The following is a 22208-nucleotide window of genomic DNA, read 5'->3' as shown; positions in this document are numbered from 1 at the left end:
CTTGCCCTGGCTGGACCCTCGGCGTGGGGGGGGGGCTGAGGTGCAAATTAAAGGAGGCTGAACTGGACGCGTCGCTCTCTGCTCCTGGCCAGGACCCGGGGGGAGGAATTGGGTGGGATGAGGGGGGGGGGAGATTCCTGCCCTTTGGGGGGGGGCCATGGCAGCGGGTGGGGGCTGCTCGCTGGGTTTTGGGGGGTGCTGGGGGCTCCCCATGGCTTTGCCAAGCCCATCCCAGTCCAAACCAGTGCCGGGGGGGGGGGGGCAGGATGCGGCCCCCAGCGGGGTGCTGGGTGGAGCCCCGGGGGGGGCAGGGGGGGGCCTGATCCTGCCCCCACGCCGCGCCTCGGGGCGGTGCGTGCGGGTCAATGTTTAACCAGCCGTGCCTATCGGCGGCAGGCAGCGGCTGCACGGGGGCACCCTTGGGTGCTGGTGGCGGCAGGGACCCGGTGACCCCCCCCCCCCTTAAAGCCCCCCGCTGCGGCCCCCACCTCTCGTAAATCTCCCGGTGAGCAGCGTGCGGGGAGCCGGGCTGCGGCGGTGCCCTGCGGGGGGAAACTGAGGCACGGGACCGGGGTTGGGATCGGGGACTTGGGGGGGGGGAGATCCCACCTCGGACATATCCAGGGGAGCCCCCTCCCCAAAAAAAAAAACCCACAACCCTGGGGGGGCTGATGGCCGAGCCTGCCCACCCCCGGGGGGCTCAGGGGCTCGGGGCTGGTTTTGGGGGGCAGCGTGCGGCCGGGCTCCGCTTCGCCCCCACGAAATCGTGGCGGGGGCTGCTGCGGGTGCTGGGGGGGCTGGAGCTGCTGTGCGGGGGGGCAGCCTTCGCCTGCGTCTGCGCCTACATCCAGCAGGATTACGGGGGCGAGCTGCTCCTCGGGGGGGTCCCGGGGGTTGGTTACGGGGGTCCGCTGCCCACTTTTGTGCTGGGGGGGGTCGCCCTGGGCTGGCTGCTGACGGCGGCGCTGCTGGGGCTGGGGGTGAGCCCTTATTACCACCGCGTCCTCCTGGAGGCACCTTGGTGGCCTCCCACCGAATCCGGCCTCCACGGCCTCCTGTTCCTGCTCTCCCTGGGGGCGGCGGGGGGCTACGTCCACGCCGTCAGTCTGGGGGGGCTCTGCTATTCCCCCCCTCTGGCCGGCGGCCCCCTCCTCGCCGCTTTCTGCCCCCCGGCCGGGGGGCAAGCGGCCGCCCTCGTCTTCCTCTTCCTCACGGCGCTGCTCTACCTGGCCGGCAGCCTCGTGGCCCTCAAGATGTGGAGGCACGAGGTGGCCCGGAGGCTGCGGGAGGCTCCCGTGAGTCCCTTGGTCACCGGGAGGTTTTTTTTTTTTTTTGGGGGGGGGTGCAGCCAAAGTTGGGGTCCTCACCCCCCCCTTCCTCCGATTCCTCTTTGTGTCTCGAAGCCGCCGCCGGTCCGAGCCAAGCGCGTCACCTTCGAGGATGAGGTGGGACCCCCGCGGAGACCCCTGGGGAGGGACACGGCCACCGAGGGGGGCGAGAGGCCGGGGGTCTTGACCCGCTCCGACCCCCCCGGGCTCGTGCCGCGGCCGTGCGCTGTCCCAGACTACGTGGTGTGAGTGAGGGGACGGCCACGCGATGGGGTCCCGGAGGGGTCCGGAGCCCCCCGGTGCCTCCGTGCTGGGGCACCAACCCGGAGCAGGGACCCCCCCTGAGCTTTGTGCCCCCCCTGGGGCTGTGCAGAAAGTACCCGGCGATCCGCAGCGGGTGGCAGCGGGAGGGATACCGGGCTGTGTTCAGCGACCAGCACGCCGAGTACCGCGAGCTGCTGGCAGAGCTGCGGGAGGCACGGAGGAGGCTGGGGGAGCTGGAGGCCACCGCGCGCCACGCGCTCAGCAGGACGGTGGGTGTCCCATGGGTGTCCTGTGGATGTCTCATAGGTGTCCCATGGGTGTCCCGTGGGTGTCTCATGGGTGTCCCTTGGGTTTCCCATGGGTGTCCCATAAGTGTCCGGTGGGTGTCCTGTGGGTGTCCCATCGGTGTCTGGTGGGTGTCCCGTGGGTGTCCCATAAGTGTCCCATGGGTGTCTCGTGAGTGTCCCAATGGTGTCTCACGGGTTTCCCATAGGTGTCCCGTGGGTTTCCCATAGGTGTCCTGTGGGTGTCCCATGGGTGTCCCATGGGTGTCCTGTGGGTTTCCCATGGGTGTCCCACGGGTGTCCCATGGGTTTCCCATAGGTGTCCCATAGGTGTCCCGTGGGTGTCCCGTGGGTTTCCCATAGGTGTCCCAATGGTGTCCCGTAGGTTTCCCATGGGTGTCCCATAGGTGTCCCGTGGGTGTCCCATGGGTGTCCCATGGGTGTCCCAATGGTGTCCCGTGGGTGTCCCATGGGTGTCCCGTGGGTGTCCCATAGGTGTCCCATGGGTGTCCCAAGCAGGCAGGGCTCAGCACCAGGGCCGTGCCAGCAGGGCTGGGGATATCGGGCTGCCTCTTCTCACCCCACAGGGGGACAGCAGGGTGGCTCGTGTATGGCACGAGGTCCTGAGGAAGAAGAGGGTGAGTAGGGCTCGGGGTTCATGCACCCAGAGCCACACCAGGAGTACTGCAAGCTTCCCAGCCCTCAAAGATCTGTGTGGGGGGGTGCTGGGTATCCGTGGGACCCCGTTGCTGTGGGGGGGTCCCCCCGGGCTGTGCACGGCACCGCTGCATCCCACCGGCAGGATTCGGCCTTCCTGGAGAAGCAGCGGCGCTGCCGCTACCTGCAGGAGAAGCTGACGCACATCAAGAGGCAGATCCAGGACTACGACCGCGGCGGCGCCGTCTACTTCTGAACCTGCTCACGGGGGACCCCAGGGCTCTGCTGGGTCCCCCCCCCCTCCCCAAAAACCCTGGGGACCCCGCAGGGCTCAGCACCTTGGGGTGCCGGTGCTGCGGGGGCGAGCAGGGGGCACCCGCTGCACCCCACGCGTTGCACCCACCTGGGTATGGGGAGCAAACCTGAGGGTTTTGGGGTGCTTTTGGTGGCTCTGCACCTGCTGTGGATTCGGGAGCACCCCCAGGGGTGCAGCTGTGGGGGGGGGCAGAGCTGCTTTTAATAAAATCTGGTGATATTTTTTGGGGGGGCTTCAGTGCGCGTCCTGGGGTGCCCACGGATGACGGAGGTGGGTGGGCTCCAGCAGCTGGCAACCCCCCCAGGGACACTCCTGTCCCCTGGGATGACGAAAGCAGCCCCGGTGCCCAACAGGACCCCCCCGTGCCACGACTCCGGAGTGGGGGGGGCACGGCCCTGGCCTCTTTGCGCCCCCCCAGCCCCCAGGGACCCCGAGCCCCCTCCAGCCCCCGCTTTTCTCACTCCACGGAACCGCCGCGCGTGTGAGCTCCCCAAAGCCCCCCCCAAGACCCCCGGAGCCCCCGAGCCCCCTCCGCCACCTCCCCACGGCCGGGGGCCGGGCGGGAGCAGCGGGGCCGCCCCCGGGGCTCCCCCCGGAGGCGGAAACCGGGGCCGGTTCCCTGCAGCGCCCGGCGGCGGCGGTGCCGCTGCTCCCGGCTGCCATTTTACGGGAACAAAGAGGCGGAGGAGCGGCCAGGTAAGGGGCTCCGGGACAAGGAGCGGGGGGGCAGGGGGGTGTCCCGGGGGCTCGTTCCCCTCCGCGCACCGGGGGGGGGCTCAGGGAACCCCGGGAGCTCCGCCGGGACCGGAGCGAGCGCGCACGGTTCCCGGAGCCGCACCGGGCAGGTGGGAGGCGGCGGCGGCTCCTCCCGGGGCTCCGCGGGAGGTTGGGGGGTGAGGGGGTGTGGGGGCAGACCCCGGGCCCCCCACCTTCAAAAACTCAACAAAAAATCCCCAAAAACAGCGCGGGGACGGCGCTGCCCCCGTCGGGACGCGGACCCCGGCGTTGCGCCCCGGTGGCGGGGAGGGGGCGCGGGAGCCCCGGGCGGGCTGGAGCCGCCCCGGCGCGGAATGGGGGGGTCCCCGGGGGGGGTTTGCAGCTCCCTTTGCTGCTGGGTCGACCCCCCACGCCAGCCCAGGGCTTTTGGGGATGCGCAGAGCTGGGGGCAGAGTGGAGATACCCGAAAAGAAAGCCGCGGGCACCCCCGGGAGGTCCGCGTTGGGGTCTGGCCAAAGCCCCTGGTTTGGGACCACCGTTTTTTGGGGCGTGGGGACGAAGCCCCCGGCCCCCAGCTGGGCCCGGACACCCCGGCCCCGCTGCCACCTGCCCCCAGCTTGGGTTTCCCACGCAGGGTTCAGGTTCCCCCTCGCTGCATCCCGCTCCGGCGATGCCCACCGGGGGGGTCCCCGCTGAGCTTTTGGGGTTTTGCCTTTGTGGGGTGGAGAAGGGCGGCTCTGTGCAGCCGGGGGGTGGTGGAGCAGCACCAGGAGCTCGGTGGGCTTCGCAGAGCCCCTGCTTTGCCCCCCCCCAGCCCCCTCGGAGGGGCTCCCCCCTTCCAGTGGCAGCGTCCTGGCATTTCTCCCTGGCCCTACAAACCCCTCCCGGCGGTGGTTTGGCTCGGAGCGAACTTGTGGGAAAGCAAAACCAGAAGGTGTTTTGGAGAGGCCAACCGCACGCAGGAGGGCAGGAACCTGAGGCAGGGAGTGACTGCGGGGCTGGGGGGGGCCCTGTTGGGGCGGGGGTCCCGGGCAGGGGGCACCTGGCTCCGTGTGGCAGCTCTCCAGCCCTAGCAGCGAGGAAACGCGTCACCCCCCCTTTGATCTGCCCCAATTTACTGCTTTTCACTGCGGTGTTGATAATGTGCCCTGGATTATTATTATTATTATTATTATTACTATTTTTTAAATCCAACCAGAGCTGCTTACGGAGAAACCCTCAGGGTTAGCGCTAGCCTCGGGTAAGAGCTTTTCTGCCTTAATTAGGGTTTGAAACAATCCAATTCATTCAGGCGCCCGCGGTCGGGTGGCCGGGGCCGGCAGCGCGGGGTCCCCGACGCGGGGCAGGGCCGGGTGTGCGGGGAGATGCCCCGTGACTCACTCGCCTCCCTTCTCCACCCCACGCCTCAGTTTCCCCGTGAGCAGAGGTGACTCCCGTGGCGTGGCGTGGCGTCGGGCACGGGCGGGCGCTTGTTTACGGTGACAGGAGACCAAAGTCCTTGCCGGGCGCTCGGAGACGTGGAAACCCGGCGGTGCCGCGCGTGCCCGCAGCTCCAACCGCCTCCCCCCCCCCCCCAACCTCCCCAGGCTCTCCCCACCGCCACCATGTTCAGCAAGAAGTCCTACGACGGCCCCCCCATGAGTTACGGCCCCTCCACGGGCTACGGGCCCCCGCCGGGTGATTACGGCTACGACTACGGCGCCCGCTCGCCCCCGCCGGGCTCCTACTACATCGAGGATGCGCCGCAGCACTTCTACAAGTGGACCTCGCCGCCCGGCGTGGTGAGGATCCTGGAGGCCATCATCATCATGCTCTGCATCGCCATCTTCGCCTGCGTGGCCTCCACCCTCGCCTGGGACTACGGCTACGGTTTGGGGGCTTTCGGGAGCGGGCTGGGCGGCTACTACGGCTCCAGCTACTACGGCAGCGGGCTGGGCTACAACTACGGGTACGGGGGCTACTACAGCGGGGTCACCAACCCGCGGACGGCCAACGGCTTCATGATGGGCATGGCCGTGCTCTGCTTCCTGGCCCAGCTGGGGCTCCTGGTGGCCAGCGTCAGCAAGTCGAGCGGCTCGCGCTCCCGCCGCTTCTACCTGGTGGTCATCGTGGTGTGCGCCGTGCTGGCCTTCGTCATGCTCATCGCCTCCATCGTCTACGTGGTGGGCGTCAACCCCCAGGCGCAGATGACCGGCAGCTACTACTACAGCCCCTTGCTGGCCATGTGCAGCCAGGTGTACAGCAGCAGCACTTACCTCAACCAGTACATCTACCACTACTGCACCGTGGACCCCCAGGAGGTGAGTGTGTCCCCCCGCCACCTCCGGACCCCTCCCCGTTTTTGGGGCAAAGCCCAAGGTTGTGAGGCTGAGCGAGGTCAGCGCCGCTTATCGCAGCCGGGTGCGGGAAGGAGAGTGTCTGGAACTGCTCGTGCTGCCCTTGGGCCGGCTGTGAGACGCGGTGTCCTCAGCCAGCTGGGACTTTCTGCTCCGTCCTTAACGTTTCTGGCAGCGCCGGGCACCGTTGGGTGCCGGGGAGGGTGCCGGTGCGACCGGCAGAGCTGGGGAGTTTCGGGGAGGGGACGCTCTGCTACCTGGTACTTTGGTCTCCCTGCTCGTAAAAGTGTTTGAGCGAGCCTGGCGTGCCTGCGGGGGGTGGAATTGGGGCAGCGCGTGGTGGCGCTGGGGTCAGTGGGGCAGGAGGCAGCGGGATCCCACGACCCAGGGCTCAGCGGCCCCGGGTTTCGGCTGGGGCCAGCGGGGGCTCCTGCGCGGCACTGGGGTGGAACTGGGATGGAACTGGTGCTGCCGGTTCCCAGCCGGCTGGGCTGGCCGTGCCGCATTCCTGCGCCCTGAGAGCAGGCTGAGCGGGGGGGAGCCGCGGGCTCCAGGGCTCAGCGGGGCTCTGATCTGTCCCTTTTCAGCCCCAAATTCTGTGCTGCTGCGTGATCTGGCTCGTGGGAACGCCGGTGCAAGGTCCCTGCTCTCGGGTGCAGGAGCTGGCTTGGGTCCCCAGGTGCTGGGGGGGTCACCTCCCCGAGAGCTGTGCTTGCCCTGTCCCCACGAGAAAACCAAATCCTCTTCCACTGCTGGGGCTGGGCCAAAAGCTCTGCAAAGCCCAGTGAGCTCCGGGCAGAGGCTGTCCCACCGCCCATCCAAAACTGGGGGTGTTGGGGAGGGGGGGGGAGCGCTTCCCATTCAGCCTCAGGGAGGGGTTGGGTAACCAGACCCCCGCTCTGCCCAGACGGGGGCTTCCCAGAGCCTGCCCCCTCCTCACCCTCCTCCCTCCCTCCCTCTCCTCCAGGCCGTGGCCATCGTCTGCGGCTTCCTCATCGTCCTCTTGCTCTGCCTCATCTGTTTCTTCGCCCACAAGACGCGGAGCAAGATCTGGAAGTACGGCAAGGCCAACATCTTCTGGGACAAGGCACCGGTGCTGCAGGAGGGCCCCAACGTGGAGGAGTGGGTGAGTCCCGGGGGGGTGCTCCCGGCACTCGGCTGTGCCGAAATGGCCCCGCTGTGCCCGTCCCCAGCCCAGCCTCGTGCCAGGAGCCTCATTCTGCCAGCACCTCGCCGCGGTGTTTGCACACCCCCAGCCCTGCAGCCGGGGCGCGCCGTTATCACCGATAGCGCCAGGCAGCGCCCGGGACCGTGAGGTCCCTCCCTGTCACCCCCTTTTTTTTTTTTTTTTTGGCTTTTTCCACCCGGTTCCATGCCCCCTTGCCACGATGCTTTGGGAACGGAGCCGGGCTGGGCGAGCTCGATCTCCCTGAAAGACAAACAGGGTCGGATCAGATGGGCCAGGTGCCAGCAGCGCACCGCCGAGGCTTCGCGCCCTCTCCCCTTTGTTCGCCCAGCTCCTGCCAGCGCTGGCCGCTGACACGATTCGGTTTCGGTCTCGTCAATGATTAACTCGGCTCCGGGAACGTGGCTCTGGGCTGTGCCACCCAGCCGTGGTCTGGATCTGTCCCACCAGCCCGGCTCCGTGCGTGCCGTGATGTCCCGGTGTCCCCTGGGTGCTGGGGGAGGCACCCAGGGAGGGCAGGGAAGGGCCCTGGGGTGCCCTGGCTGCTCCAGGGCTTCGATCCAGGGCTGGGAAATGTGCCCACGTCCTTCAGCACGGCTCCTGCGTGCTGCTGTGCCCTGGATAAGGAGATTCTGACCCCATCCCTGTCCCTGTCCCCATCCCCGTCCCTGTCACCACCAGACCGGGGCGGCCCAGACGGCTGCATTGGGGTGCCCAGGTATTGGGGTGCCAGGGAACAGGGAACAGGACCCCATGGGACGAGAAGTAGCTCACATTGTTCTGAACCATTCCCTGCCACCCCAGAGCCCAGCAAAGCGCTCGGTTTCAAACCCTCAGCCTGGCTCCTCGTGTGCGTCCGCACCCCTCGGTGTGTGTACATCTAATATTTGTTTTTCTTTTTGCAAAAACACCTTTGTTCTGGTTTATTTATTTTTTGTTAAAAGTCCCTCCCTTGCTAAGCATTTCCTGGCCTGCAGCAGGGCCGGCCCGGCTCGGGGGGCAGCCCCTGCACCCCCGGCGGTGTCCCCAGCTCCGCCGGTGTCCCTTGGTGGCACCTGCCAAGCTTTTTGGGGACGCTGCGGCGGGGCAGTATCGATGTGTCAGGGTGTGAAGCCATCCCCGGGCCATCTCCTTCCCACTTTATGGTTGAGATTTGAGATAAAGAGGTGACCTTCGAGTGGGCGTGAGCCTCCGGCTCCGTCCTGGCGTGGCACGGGGACGTGTCCGTCTCACCTGGGGGCAGGAGGGGCCCTCGCCTGACGGCGTCTTTGTTAGTGGGGGAAAAAGCAGCAGAGAGGAAGCTGCTTTGCCGGCCGGAGTTCTCAGCTGACGTCCCCAGGGCCACCACCTCGGCCCCCGGCAGGGACCGGCTTCCGTCCCGGCACAAACAACCCACAAAGGGCAGGAAGGAAGGCGGGGGACGGGATGGGACATCTGCCCAGCCAGCCCCACGTCCTCCCCCAGGAGCCCCGTGCGGCCGGGGCAAACGCCCCCTACGTGGGCATCGAGCACATGGGGGGGGGGGCGATGAGGGACCCAGCAGATCCGGGGGGCTGTCACCTCGGGGTGCAGGAGGGATGCTGGGCACCCCCCGCCACGCGTGCGCCTGTGCCGGAGCGCCCACGGTGGCTCCGTGTGGGGCAGTGCCACCTGCTGTGGGGTCCCACGGGCACGTCCTCCCCCCAAAATACTGCTTCTCCTGCCTGGGGGGGGCTCCCCCAGCCCTTGCCTCTCCCCCCAGCAGGACATCATTCTGCAGCTCTGCTGGGTCCCCTCCCCATCAGCACCCCAAGCCGGGTCGCAGCGGTCACACCGGGGTTTCTCCGGCCACGCGGGACGGTGCCAGCGTCCCCGGTGCCCCCGGTGCCACCGTCCCCCCCTCTGAGCACCTCTCGCTGCTCGCAGGTGAAGAACGTGGCAGACGGGGCCAGCGTGCAGGACGAGACGGCCACGCTCGCCTACTCGGAGAAGCCCACCAGCCCCATCAACGCGCCGCCCTACAGCGCGCCCTCCTACAGCTACGCGCCCCCCAACACCGCCTACTACCCCTCCGGGACCTACAGCAGCCGGGGGTAAACCAGGGGGGCACTGCCAGCTGGGTGGGGGGTACCGGGGGCATCTGTTCACACCACGCTGATGTCCCCGTGTCCCCGCAGTGACCAGCCAGACCGTGCCACCAGCACCAGCCCCGTGGAGGAGAAGGGGAAGGAGCAGCCCAGCAAAGCGCCCGCACGGCGCGGCCGCAGGCGGCGGCGCAACCCCGAGCTGGACGAGTCGCAGTACGAGACCGACTACACCACGGCCGTGGAGTCCAGCGATGAGCGGGACCAGGACCAGTGGGCCAGGTGAGGGGGGAAGCCTCGTTGGGGGTCCCCCAGCCCGTAGCTGACCCCCCCCCACGGGGCCTGACCCTGCCCCTGTCCCTGTCCCGCAGCCTCTACCCCCCCATCACGTCGGACGGCGCCCGCCAGAAGTACAAGCAGGAGTTCGACACCGACCTCAAGCGCTACAAGCAGCTCTGCGCCGAGATGGATGGCGTCAACGACCGCCTCAACCAGCTCAGCAAGGAGCTCGACAGCATCTCCGAGGACAGCCCCCAGTACCAGGTATGGGCTCGGGGGCGGGGGGGACGCCTCGGGGCTGCGGGGATGCCCTGGAGCTTTTGGGGACGCTGCAGGTACTGGGGATGATGCGTAGCTTTTGGGGTGCCGGAGGGCACTGGGGATGCCGCATAACTTTGGGGATCCTGCATAAGTTTTGGGATGCTGCAGGGCACTGGGGAGGGCGCATAGCTTTTGGGGAGGGCGCATAGCTTTTGGGGAGGACGCATAGCTTTTGGGGAGGACGCATAGCTTTTGGGGATGCTACAGGGCACTGGGGATGCCACATAACTTTGGGGATGCCACAGGGCACCAGGGATTCTGCATTGCTTTGGGGATGCCAGCTGGTGCTGCGGGGCACTGGGGAGCACTTGTCCCTGCAGGGCACCCCCTCAGGGCTTCTCGTAAACCCCTGTACCCGTTTCCTTTGCAGGACGTGGCAGAGGAATACAACCAGCTGAAGGACTTGAAGCGGGTGAGTGCGCGGAGCCCGGGAGCTCTCCATTCCCACACCCCGGTTGAAATTGGGTTACTCTGGGGGAGGGCAAAAAAAAAAAAAAAAAAGGCACTGCAGGGATGTGCCGGGGGATATCAGGGCAGGCGGTGCTCCCTGGGAGCCTGCTCCTGCTCCTCCATCCCCAACCCGTGAGCGGGGGCCAGGCTCGGCGCTGCCCCCCCCCCCCAAAGCAGCCCCAGCCCGTGGGCGCTGACGCCTGCCCTCGTGCCGCCTTTCAGAGCCCCGATTACCAGACCAAGAAGATGGAGACCAAGGCGCTGCGCAACAAGCTCTTCCACATCAAGCGCATGGTGAGCGACTACGACAAGGTGCGGGGTTAACCCGCGCCACGACAGGATGCGTGCCGGGGGGGGGCACCACCAGCACTGCAGACTTCTCTACCTATGCATTTTGTACCTTTTTGTAAAAAAAAAAAAAACAAAAAACCATCCAAAGCGACCCCCTGGGCATCGTCCCCAGCCACTGTGAATACCCCCGAGTGCCTTCGCTGGGTGCGTGCTGGGGGGTTGTTCCCCCTCCTTGTGCTGTAAATATGTTTTGGGGGGGGGGTCCTGAGCACCCGTCCCCTGGGCTGGGGAGGCGTGAGGAAGCCCCACACCCAGCCAGGAAGGGCTGGGGGGGCTGGAGAGGGGTCAGCACCAGCCCCGGGGCACCTCGGGGTGCCAAAATGTGGCCCCAGCCCCACGCTGGTGCTGGGGGCACGCAGCCCCCAGGGCAGGATCGTGGCGTGAAGGCAAAGCCCCCCCCCCAGGCAGCTGCTAGGTGGGGGCGAGATTTTGGAAGGAACTGGCTGAAACTGTGTAATTTTTACCGTTGTTTGTTTAAATAAACTGTATCTGTTGATTTTAAGTCGGGACCCCCCAGACCAGGTACAAACCTCCCCTTCCACGTGTGCGGGGGGGGGGGTTTACTCGCCCCGAGGAAGCTTTGGGGTGAAAAACAGCGGTTTTGGGGCTTAATTCACCGCTCGACACCACCTCCCCACCACCCTGGGGGGTTCAGCATCCCCCCCCCCCCCGGTCCAGCACAGCCCCCGGCGTTGTAAGAAACATCTTTATTGGCTTCCGTTAATTTGTGTAGTATCATTGAACAAGGATTATATTTTTCAGTGAAATCAATCTAAATGACAAACACCCCCCCCCCGCCTAAAATCCGGCCTCCCTCTGCACAGCACGTACCCCTGAGAAGCAGAGCCTCGCTGCGAGGACCTGGGCGGGGGGATGGGGACGCCCCCCCGGCCCCATTTGTGTCCCCCCCCCACCCCGTGCCCCATTGCCACCGCTTTCCAGCCTGATTTTTGGTTCCCCCCCCCCAACTTTCTCACCTGGTCCTGGCTTAAAAATGAGGCACGGGAATAGAGCGAGCGTGGGGGGGGGGGGTGCCCACATCCATCTGTGTCCCCCCCCCCCAACCCTAAATCCATGGAGGGGGGGATTTGAGGCAAAGCACCAAGCAAGCAAGCAGCAGCAGGGAAGGGAAGGCGCTGGAGTGACCTGGGGGGGGGTGGGGAAGGGGCTGGGCTGGGTGCAGAGCACCCAAGAAGGATGCCTGGAATTGCACCCATGTCGTGCATGGTGCTGGACACCCCCCCGTTCAGCCGCCCCCCCCATTACCCACCCCGTGCCCTGTTTTTGGAGATGCTTCAGTGGAAAGTGCGGGGCTGGAGGGGGGGGGGAGCCTGGCCCCAAAAGGGCTGCTCCGAGGTCGGCGCTTCAGTCCCCGAGGCCAGATCTGTCCTGGGAGGGTGCAAAGGGGCTTGGAACGAGCCCCTACCCACGACGGGCAGGATTTTGGGGGGAGGGGGGGCACATGCCAGGACCCCTCCGCGCAGCCCCCCTGCTCCGAGGCTGCTTCCAGCTCCATCGCCTCCACCCCAACGCCCGCGATCCGGCTCGGGACGGGCAGCAAGAGGCTGGCGGCTCCTTCCCTGGGCCGGATCCTGCCCTACAGAGCCAGGACTGAGCCCTGGGGCTGCCCGGGGTCCTCCCTGCCCCTCGGCGGCCGAATTCTGCTTTGCTTTTTTTGGAGGAAAAGTCCGGCGTCCGCCTGCCGCAAGGAGCGGCACCGTTGGGGTCCCGAGTGGCTTTCGGGGCTCACCCCGGGGGGAGCAGCCCCCAGGAGGACAAGTCACAGGGGGAGGGGGGGCTCCAGCAGTTCAGGGCCCCCGGGGACGGCACCGGCTGCGTCTCCGGAGGGAAACGGGGTTTGGCATCTCAGGGGGTGTCCGGGGCGTCCCCCATCGGGAGCATCCCTGTCTTTTTTTTGTTTGTTTGTTTTTGTTTTTGTCCCCTACTGCCCCGTCCCGTAGGGCCAGTTGAAGGTGCTCCCGGACAGCAGCATGTCCCTGATTAGTGTTTCGATGGGCGTCTTCCCCACCAGCCTCATGAAGAAGAGCTGCGAGATGAGGGAGGCCGGCACGGCTCGCAGCGCCGGCAGCCGCAGCAGGAGGCGGCCGAAGCGCTGGGGCTGCGAGGGGTACTGCGAGCGCACGTACTCCGTCAGGGCCACCTGCGCCTTCTCCTGCAGGCTCTCCACGTGCGCCGGGTCCGAGAGGCCGCAGGCATCTGCCAGGGGGAATGGAGAGGGGTTAGGGGAGGGAGCTGTGGTCGGAGATCCCCCCCCTGCATCCCCACAGGACCCCCTGCATCTCCACAGGACCCCCTGGCCATCCCCATCGGCACCCAGCTCGACGCAGAGCCCCTCACCTGCACCCACCCGAAACGAGGGCACCCGTGGGGGCTGCCCCGTCCCAAAGCCATGCTCCACGTGGGGGTTGCTCCAGCTGCAAAGCGCTGCGGCAGGGCTGCAGCTCCTACACGGAGCACGGTGAGCACGCACGGAGCAGCCGATGGGGGGCTCCCCACGCCCGGCAGTGCGTGGGGAGATTCGTTTTGCTCATCCCCGTCACCCCAGGGAAGCTCTGCCCCTCATGAGGACAAGCCAGGATGCTCCAAACCACAGCAGAGAGGTGCTGAGGGTGCAAGGTCCCCCCCCCAATGCTCGCTGGTCCCCAAATCCTGACGGAGACAGGATGCAGACGCTCCCAGCGGGCTCACGGCTGCGTGGGGCGGCCGCGGGGCTCGACCTACCCGGCGTGAAGAGCGCGATGGCTTTGAGGCAGCTGTACTCGGCCGAGTCCACCTGCAGCCGGTTGAGCTTCTCCACCTGGTCCTGGAAGATGCGGATCTGGTCCATGAAGGAGACGACGCGGTCGGCCGACATGGGCGAGGCGTGGAAGCCGGCGGCGGCCAGCAGCGGGGCCATGTGCAGCGGCAGCGCCGACTGCGCCGCGTTGAGCACGAAGAGCTCGCTCCAGCTGAGCCGCAGCAGGGCCACCTGGTCGGAGACGGGCAGCTCGGGGAAGAAGGGGATGTTGCGAGCCCACTCCACCGTGCTGAAGAGGAGGCGGGCGGCCAGCTCGCAGATGTTGTCGATGCCCATGACGCTGCCCTGCTGCGCGTACTGCGAGCCGTAGCGGGCGGCCGGGTAGGGCTCAGCCCGCAGCAGCTGCGAGATGAGCTCCGACACCGGCTGCCCGTTGAAGTATTCCCCGCTGGGCATGGTGTTGGGGCTGGTGCTGGAGTGCGTGGGGGGGATCCGGCCCCGCTGCACGGCTGAGGGGGAAGCAGAGGGGGGTGTCTGACCGCGCTGTGCATCCCGCATCCATCTTCGCCCCCCCCCACTGCCCAGCTCCCGGGGGACCCGTGGGTGCACCCTGCCCTGCGCAGGGCCGGATCCTGGCACCTCCTGCCCGTAGCCCCGGGCACAACGGGCGGCTTTCAGGCACTGCAGGAGAGGGAGGGGGCGCGTGCGAGCTGCTGCGCTCATTTATTCAGCACCCCAGAGCTCCACCAGCAGCTCCTTGGCCACGGCCACCGAGCAGCAGCAGGGCTGGGAAAACGCCACCGCCCGACCCCGTGCCAGGACCTGGCTCTGGCTGTGCCGTGCCCAAGCGGGCGCCTCGCCGGCACTGTGGCCCCCCCACGCCGGCTGCGGTGGCGCAGGGCGCTCGCTGCCCAAGGTCATTGCATGGCAGCAATCATTTATTTGCAAATAAAACGTCCATCTTGGAAGCGTCGTTAACCCCGGGGCACTCCCCCTCCTAATTGCGTGCAGGGAGAGCCATTTTTCAGCTCCCCCCCTCTCCCATTAGCGCCCACTATTTGCTCAGTCCCTAGTAATTAATTTATGGGCTGTTCATGAGCCACTTAAATGAGAGCTCTAAATCATGCTAAGTGGCAATAATGCCATCTCGACTCCTCTGGAAAGGAGGGAATTACTGTCCTGCTTCCACTACCCTTCTCCCTGCTCCTTGCGTTAATGCCACCTGCCGCTGAGCAGCCCCAGCACTGCGCCGAGCCCACGCCGAGCCCCAGCTCGTGCCAGCACCAGGGACACAGCCCCAGGGGTGCACAACCGTGCCAGCAGCAAGGACACAGCCCCCTAGGGTGCACAGCCAGTGCTCAGCACCCTCCATCCCAGCCTGGACCCCTGAAGCCCAGGGGACACGCGGCACCGTGGGTGACGGTGACCCTGAGCTCGCCCCAGGCGCGTGTGTGCCACCCTGCTGCCGGCTCTGCTTTGAGCTGAAATCCTTCATTTTCAGGGCAGCTCCACCCGCAGCAGCCTGGGGGGTGTTTGGCCCAAGCCAAGCGGCCGTGCAGCTCTGGCCCCAGCTGCAGCAGCGCCGTTCCCAGCCGACCTCCACCACGCCTGGGGCGCGCGCGGCCGGGCGGCTCCAGGTGTGTCACCTTATCAGCGCGCAGCTTGCCAAACAAACACCACCTGCTCCGCTGGCCCCGAGGGCAAAAAAAGGAGGAAAAAGGGGCAAAAGAGGAAGGCCTGGCCCCTGGCTGACGCTGCAAACAGGGCGAGAGGTTTTCGAAGAGCTGAGCGAGCGCCCGGTGAAGCGGCACGGGGCTGGTGGCCCGGGTGGGAGCTGTCCCCGTCCCCGTCCCCGCGGTGCCGGCGTTACCTTCCTTCCTCATCCCCACGCGGAAGCACTTCTTCAGGCGGCAGTACTGGCATTGGTTGCGGTGGTGCTGGTCGATCTGGCAGTCGCGGTTGGACCTGCAGGGAGGACAGGGCAGATGTGGCACCGGGCAGCACCGTGACGCCCCTGCCGGGCTCCTCCGCCACCGCGCCCGCGCCGGTGCCCTCGGGCACGGCCCCGCAGCCTCCTCCCGGTGCCACGCCGCCCCTGAGCACACACTCACACACACACACTCACACACACTCACCCGCACGCAGATGCTATGGTAACAGAGACCGCGAGCTATTTCCAACAGCAAGGGCTGAGGATTTGTGTTTCCAGCAATGCCCAGGGCTTTGGGAAAGCCGCAGAAGCCCCCGCGGCGCGGGAGGAGCTCCGCAGAGGGAAGAGAAGCGTGGGGCTGGGGGGCTGGGGGCTCCCACCCCCGGTGATGCCCCCATCACGAGGCGGCTGGCTGGAGGCAGGAGTGGCCCCGGCCGTGCGAGGAATTCCAACTATTTCCTACGGAGCTGCAGGACTGGGCTGCCCCTGCGGGCACGGCTGCTATGGGGCCGGGTCCTGGGGGCCACCGCTCTGCGCCGGCCACGGGGATGCTCCCCAATGCTCCCCGAGCAGCCTCGGAGCCTGCAATGGGGTCAGTGCTGGCCCCCCTGGAAATGCATCCTCATCCCGGGCCCTGAACCACGCAGCGGGTTTGCTTGGGCATCGCCAGGGTGAAATTGGGGTAAAAGGGCAGAAAGCTGGGCTGGGCCAGGCTGCCAGGAACATTCCCAAAGCATCGCCGGCGCCTCAGCCCCGTGGCCCTGATCCCAGTGGCCAACGACCACAGCAGGGCGTGGGTGACAGCGGGCGCTCAGGTCCCACCCAGCGGCCGTCGTGGTTCTCGAGGAGGAAAAGGGGTTATTGATGAATCGGCGATAAAATTAAGCCGTGTGAAGCGGGAGGCAGGAAGTCGCAGGCCGTGCCGCGGGCCGGCAGCAGCTCGGCTCTGCCTGGGAGCCCCGACACGAACATCCTCATTCCGACACGACTCCGGAGGAGAGGCACGCAGGGATTCCCGCGGCGCTCAAACCGGAATTAATTCGCCCTGAACATCACCACTGCGCTTAACACATTCCGAACGCGCTGCTGATAAAAGTTATTCCAGGGGAGCAGCGATCGCTAATCACAGCGGCAGGTTACATCTTCATCAGCCAGGCGCCGGGCACCGCAGCCGACCCTCCCCAGGGCCAGCGCGGCGGGGGCACGCCTGATCGGCCCCCCCCCGGCCCCACAAAAACCCAAAATAGCCTCGGCTAACGCCGGCAGCTCGTAGCGAGTTTCCCAACCGATCCGCTGCAGCGACCTGGGAAACTGTGAGAACACAAAAGGCGTATACTGTGCTAATTATGTAATTAGAACATGTAATTATTTAGTGCAAGAACTAAACTGAATCCAACTCACTTTTAATATTCAAATTAGAGCAATCTTGGCTCGCTGCTGCTTTTGACTCCTTCGACAAAGCAGATGCCAGGGCTGCCACAGGAGAGCATTGTTCCCTGCCCCTTCAATAGTTGCTGCGCACTTGGAAAACTCCCGACCCTCCGCTGCAGCACCGAGCCGGGGGCCAGACCCCACCTGCAGCAGGCGCCCAGCACGGGGCGAGGGCTGGGCTGCTCCCAGCACCTCGGGGTGCTGCGCCCTGCATCCCTCCGCACCTCGGCAGCACCTGGGACGCAGCCCTCCTGCCCCGGGGAGCCCTGATTTTGCGCCTCCTTTGTTTCCCCTGAAATTGGGGAGCTGGCATTTCTCATAAAGCCGTACGTGTGCCCCGTTTTCAAACACCTCATCCCATGAAGTGGCTCGTGACGGAGGAATCGGGCGCCTCTCGTCCTGCCGATCAGCTGGGGAAACCGAGGCAGCGCCGGGGAGGATGCGCGCACCATTCTGTGGGTGCCACGCCACCGGTGCCGGAGCAGGGATGTGGGGGAGGATGAATCTAGGCCGCCCAAATGAGAGCGAGGCGGCTCGGAGACGGCCACCGCTGCGGGAGCATCGCTGCCCTGCTCTTTTTGGTGCCATCCCGGCACCGTGCAGCGAAGGTCGGAGCCGGCAGCCCCTCGGGTGGGGAGAAAGCGGGGCACCCATGGGGTGCCGTCCTCGCCGCATCCACCTGGGTCAGCAAACACCACTGGAAGCACCCACACGTGCCGCGGGGTCCTGCCCTGTGCATGAGCCCCGTGCGCACGGTTGTGCTGCTAGCAGCCCCAATCCCCGTCCCGGCAGCCCTGCACATCCACGAGCCCACCAGGAGCTCTGGAGTTACCTCCAGCTCCCAACTTTGCGTGGGCTGAGGGGCTCGTCCAGGATCACGGCCCCTGGGCCCGGCACCATCATTTCACAAGGGCAGCGCAGGATCAGCGCCCTGCAGCGCGCCAGGCCCTCGACACCTCCGGTTAAAATTATCCTCTGGTGCCGTTCTCAGGGTAGCGCGGCCGTGACCGGGCTGACTCACACGCAGCCTCGGCGCATTTTCAGGCTGAAATGGCAATTAATGCTGGAGCAGAGCCGGGCGGTGACGACGACCCGCTCTGCCACGGGCACAGGGGACGGAGCGGGCAGCGACACCCATCCCTGGGGGGGGGGCTGGGGCGGCTTCTATGGGGTGCGGAGCGCGGGAGGACCCCGCGATGCAGCGGGGCCAGAACGGAGCCACTGCACGGCCACAGCGGGGCCACCAGCAGCGCTGCACGGGGGTGGCTGAGCAGCCATCACCGAGCTGCACCGGGGCCAGCACTGAGATGCACCGGGGCCACCGCAGAGCCACAGCGGGGCCACCGCCGAGCTGCACCCGGGCCAGTGCCGAGCTGCACCAGGGCCACCACCGAGCCATACTGGGGCCACCACTGAGCCATACTGGGGCCAGCGCCGAGCTGCACCGGGGCCACCTCCAAGCCACAGCGTGGCCACCGCCGAGCCGCACCGGTGCCACCGCTCGTGCCGCGAGCGCACCACGGCACAACCACCCCGGGGAAAAGGGTGAGGGTCCCCACCACCACCCCCCCCCCGCCCTCCAGCCCCATACCTGCAGGTGTAGCTGAGGTTCCTGCGGATGCTGCGCTTGAAGAAGCTCTTGCAGCCCTCGCAGGTGAAGACGCCGTAGTGCTTGCCGCTCGACTTGTCCCCGCACACCACGCAGTCCACGGGCGCCCCGGCCCGCTCCTCCTCGCCGTGCTCCGCGTCGCTGCCGCCGCCCGCCGGGGACGCCGCCTCCTCCCCGCCGCCGCCGCCGCCGCCGCCGCCGCCGTTGGGCTCGCCCCAGCCGCCGGCCACCATGGCCATGGCTCCGCGGCCCCGGGGGCTCAGCACCGGCCCCGCCGCCGCATGGAGCGAGTTGAGCAAGTTGCTTTTTTTTCTGTCTTTTTTTTGTTATTTTTTTTTTCCCTTTTTTTTTTTTTTTTTTTTTTTCCTAGGGGGGGCAGGCGGATGGGGGCCGGTTCCCTATAGATATATTTTTTTGGGGGGGTTGTTTTGTTGTCTTGTTTTTTTTTTTTTTTTTTCCTCCCTACCCACCTCCCCCCCCTACCCGCACACACACGCACACGCTCCCGCAGCCCCGCTTCTTAACGGGGGGGCCCCGCGCAAACTTTGCGGCGGCGGGAGCGGGGCGCGGCGCCGCGCATCCCCCCCCCCCACCTCCCCCCCAGCGGCGGGGCTCAGCGGCTCCGGGCTCGGCGGCCCCCCCGGGGCTCCGCCGCATGCGGTGGGGGGGCGCCGCCTCCTCCTCCTCCTCCTCCTCCTCCTCCTCCTCCTCCTCCTCCTCCTCCCGCTGCCCGCTGCCCCCGCTCCGGCGGCTCCGCTCCTGCTCCGCGGCACCGGCAGGGATGGAGGCGCCGCTTATCCCAGCCGGGCCCCCCCCCTGCCCCTACGGGCCCCGCCGCCGCCGCCGAGGCTGCATGCAGCCCGGTCCGGCGGGACCCGCTCCGCCGAGCCCCGGGCTCTCCCCGCCTCCCGCGAAAGAGCAAAGTTCAGCCGCTGCCGCGGTGGCCGCCCTGGATGCTCCTCCCCGTCCTCCTCCCCTTCCGCTCGCCGCCCGCCGGGTCCTGCCCCGCCAGCGCCCCCCCAAACCCTTTGCCGGTCACCCCCGGGTCCCCCCCCGTGCTCCGCTCCCGGCTCCGGGCTCCGCCGGGTCCCCCCCGAGGTCCCCGCGCACGGAGCCGGCAGCGGAGCCGCAGCCGCGCAAGGGCGCACGGAGCCTGCCACGGATGTGGCCGTGCCACGCTGGAGGGGACACGTTTGTCCCCGGCTGGACAAGGGGGGGGCACGGGGGGGTGGCCTCCCCAGAGCCCTTCGCTGCCCTCCTTGGGGTTGAGGCTTGGCAGCGCCCGGTGCTGCTGCACCAAGCGGGGGGCGCGGGGACGCGCCGGAGCCCCCCGTGCTGCAGCCCAGCTCTCCGTCCCCATGCGCTGCGTGGTGCTGTGCCAGGACCCCCGGGGGGGTCGCAAGGAGCTGGAGGCACCCTGGGGTGGATGCACCCTTGTGGACGGGCAGGATGGAGCCAAAACCTGCGGGCACGGCTCGGGCACGGGGCGGTGACACGGGGCAGGGCACGGGCACGGGGCCAGGGCTCGGGGGCTCCGGTGGCATCGGGGGGGTCCTCGGGCATGAGCTGGCCTCGTGAAGTCCACAAAAGCTATTTGTGAGTTGGTTAATTAAGCCAGGCCTAGGTGGGCTCATCAGCTGGCCCTGCGAGGGCCGGGTGGGCCAGGGTGCCCGCAGCGCCCGCGTGCCGCCGCCCGGTTAATTATTAACGAAGGAATAAACTGTGTGGAAAGGTGGTTGACCCGGGAACAGCCCCGTGCTATCGCTGCGCCTTCGCCTTTCACCTTGGGGCCAAACTCTCCCGGTGATGCCACCGCGGTGGCCCCGGTGTCTCCCGGCACCTTTCACCTTGGCTTGGGGAGAAAGTCCATAGGGAAGGGCACGGGGCCGGGGGGGGGAGCTGCCCCCACGGGGGACCCCCAGGCAGGGCGAGGGGGTGGAGGTGGGGACGGGGGTGGGGGGACACGGGGGGAGGGCTGTGGGTGAGCGCTGCTGGCACCGCTGCGTGCCGCCGGCCTTGGCATTCCCAGCCCACGCGCCGGGGCCGGCTCCTCGGTCGGGGTGGCTGCTGCTGCTGAAGGGAAGGCGAAGCAAAGCAGGCTGGAAAAGAAGGAAATAAATAAATAAAGCGGAGCGCTAAGGCCACGGAGCAGCAGAGGGAGATGGATTACAGCTCCGGCCATAAATAAAACCTCCATTTCCTCTTGTCTGGAGGGATCCGTGCTCACGCGGTACCTGCGAGCGCGGCTGTGCCGAGGTGCCCGGGAGCTCAGGCAGGGCAAGGGGGTGGCCACGGGCAGGGGGTGATGGCATGGGATTGAGGAGGGGAGGGCTGCTGAGCTCCCCGGCCGGGCAGGATGGGGCCAGGCCGGGCTGGGGGTTGCTGCTGGGGGACACCGGGGGGCAACGCCGGCCCCAGCCTGGCCGAGGGGGCAAAGCGGGGCGGTCGCCCCCACCTGCAGCCGGCCCCGCGGCTCCTTTCTCCTGTGTCAGGCTGTGATTTATGGCCCTTTCCCTGCCTCTCCCCCTCCTCCTCGCCCCCTGCAAAAAAAAAAAAAAAAAAATAAATAATAATAATCCAGGAACAAAGGAGGAAATTGGATCTTCTCCCCCGCGCGGCTGCCGGCCCCGCCATGGGAGCCGTGTTTGTTTTGACGTCGGTGTCCAGTGGGCGAAGGCGTTTGATCTCCGGAGGAATTCCTCCTTCCTCGCGCTGCTCCACTGCCTCTCCCGCACAAAAGGGCCCCCGCGGGGTCGGGGCTGCCTCTGGGCTTCGTGGGGCTGCCCATGCGCTCCGTGCCGCCCCGCGTGGGCTCGCCGAGGGTCCCGGCCGGCGGAGGCACCCAGCGGCACGGCCCCTGCCCTCCCGCAGCCTTCGAGCCGGAGGATGAGGAAGCGAACGGTGCCAAAATGGCAGGGCTGGGCTTGCAGCCACATGGGGGCTGACATCGCCGGGGGGCCGGGGGCCAACGCCGCCAGCCCCGACCCGTTTGCCTGCACCCCATTTAGCTCCAGGCTGCGGGGCAGCCGTGCCCCCTGCCACCAGCAGCAGCGCTTCCCGGGGGCTTTGGTGGGATGGATGCCCTTATTTTTTGGGATTGATGCCCTTGTAGGGACAGCCCCCCCCGTCTGTCTGCCTTTCCGCCTGCCTTTCCGTCCTCTCAGGGTCTGGGAACCCAAAGGAGACCCACACAGGGTGCGCACAGCCCCCCAGCATTCAGAACCGTGGCATTTTAGCTCAATCCCTTGATTTTCAACCCAACTCCTGGCTGAGTTTCCCCGTGCCGGGGCTGGTTTCCCCTTCGGGCCACCCATGCCGGGCAGGATCTGGCCCTGCTCCTCCCCGGGGCTGTTTGCAGAGCCCGGGCGATCCCAGGCGGAGGGCGTGCGGCTCCTTATCGCCGCGTTCCCGGGGCCGGATCCTGCGTGCGGGCATGTGCGTGCGTGCCGAGGGCGTGCGAGCTGCTCGGGGAGGTGAAGGACAAAGGGAACCGGGGCGGCCGTGCCGTGCTGGGTGTGTGTGGGGGGGGATCCTGCACCCCACTGCTGCTTCCCGGGGTGCCCAGGGCTTTGGTGTCGATGCTGCGGGGTGCCAAGCCGTGCCGTGCCGTGCCGTGCCGTGCCAGCAGCCCCTTGGCAGAGGCTCATGGTGTGCCCAGTTTTTTTTTTTTTGGGGGGTCTTCGCAGCCAGGACTGGGGTGTTTGTGGCTCTGTCTGGGCTCCCTTCCCCCCCCCTCCCCTCCCCGGCACCCAGGGACTTGAAAGCCGCCCCGGCCGCCCCGGCCCTTTCATGCGGCTCTCGGTGAAGCCTGACCCCGCGCACAAAGCCCCCAGGAGCCCATTTGAATCTGAAAAGGGGTCTGAGCACAGAGCCCTGACCTTCAACCCGCGGGTCAGCCCGTCCACGCCACCGCCACCGCTACCGGGAC

The 22208-nt window shown here is 67.2% G+C and overlaps 3 protein-coding genes across 3 annotated transcripts; 2 read left to right on the top strand and 1 right to left on the bottom strand.

Annotated features, from left to right (window-relative positions):
* Positions 1-671: 671 nt before the first annotated feature.
* LOC309887894 (MARVEL domain-containing protein 2-like) lies at positions 672-2834 on the top strand (the record flags this gene model as incomplete). The annotated part of the gene is made up of 5 exons (XM_082779924.1): positions 672-1295; positions 1404-1573; positions 1702-1861; positions 2464-2514; positions 2679-2834. The coding sequence occupies 5 exons, from the start codon at positions 672-674 to the stop codon at positions 2787-2789; spliced, it is 1116 nt and encodes a 371-aa protein (XP_082636050.1). The 3' UTR covers positions 2790-2834.
* Positions 2835-3468: 634 nt separating this feature from the next.
* OCLN (occludin) lies at positions 3469-11048 on the top strand. Its single transcript, XM_082779744.1, has 8 exons — positions 3469-3545; positions 5153-5866; positions 6870-7028; positions 8994-9160; positions 9245-9433; positions 9523-9694; positions 10122-10163; positions 10424-11048. The coding sequence occupies exons 2-8, from the start codon at positions 5171-5173 to the stop codon at positions 10523-10525; spliced, it is 1527 nt and encodes a 508-aa protein (XP_082635870.1). The 5' UTR covers positions 3469-3545; positions 5153-5170; the 3' UTR covers positions 10526-11048.
* A 418-nt stretch (positions 11049-11466) lies between these two features.
* On the bottom strand, positions 11467-18823 carry NR2F6 (nuclear receptor subfamily 2 group F member 6). The gene is made up of 4 exons (XM_082779828.1): positions 18263-18823; positions 15181-15275; positions 13295-13819; positions 11467-12769 (listed from the first exon to the last, which is right to left on the bottom strand). Exons 1-4 carry the CDS (start codon positions 18517-18519, stop codon positions 12495-12497), a joined length of 1152 nt encoding a protein of 383 aa, XP_082635954.1. The 5' UTR covers positions 18520-18823; the 3' UTR covers positions 11467-12494.
* Positions 18824-22208: the final 3385 nt, after the last annotated feature.

Source organism: Aythya marila (assembly GCF_965140915.1).
Source record: "Aythya marila genome assembly, chromosome: 27".
NCBI classification, from domain to species: Eukaryota; Metazoa; Chordata; class Aves; order Anseriformes; family Anatidae; genus Aythya; species Aythya marila.
The sequence above is the reverse complement of the archived record's forward strand: the minus strand, read 5'-3'. Positions and strand labels throughout refer to the sequence as shown.

Excerpts from the sequence above, each read along its gene's own strand:
- OCLN (XM_082779744.1), top strand. The coding sequence starts at position 5,171 with ATGTTCAGCAAGAAGTCCTACGACGGCCCCCCCATGAGTTACGGCCCC. Across the intron at positions 9,695-10,121 it reads AGGACAGCCCCCAGTACCAG|GACGTGGCAGAGGAATACAA; the intron begins GTATGGGCTCGG and ends TTTCCTTTGCAG. Across the intron at positions 10,164-10,423 it reads AGCTGAAGGACTTGAAGCGG|AGCCCCGATTACCAGACCAA; the intron begins GTGAGTGCGCGG and ends GCCGCCTTTCAG.
- NR2F6 (XM_082779828.1), bottom strand. The coding sequence starts at position 18,519 with ATGGCCATGGTGGCCGGCGGCTGGGGCGAGCCCAACGGCGGCGGCGGC. Across the intron at positions 15,276-18,262 it reads AACCTCAGCTACACCTGCAG|GTCCAACCGCGACTGCCAGA; the intron begins GTATGGGGCTGG and ends TCCTCCCTGCAG. Across the intron at positions 13,820-15,180 it reads CGTGGGGATGAGGAAGGAAG|CCGTGCAGCGGGGCCGGATC; the intron begins GTAACGCCGGCA and ends CTTCCCCCTCAG.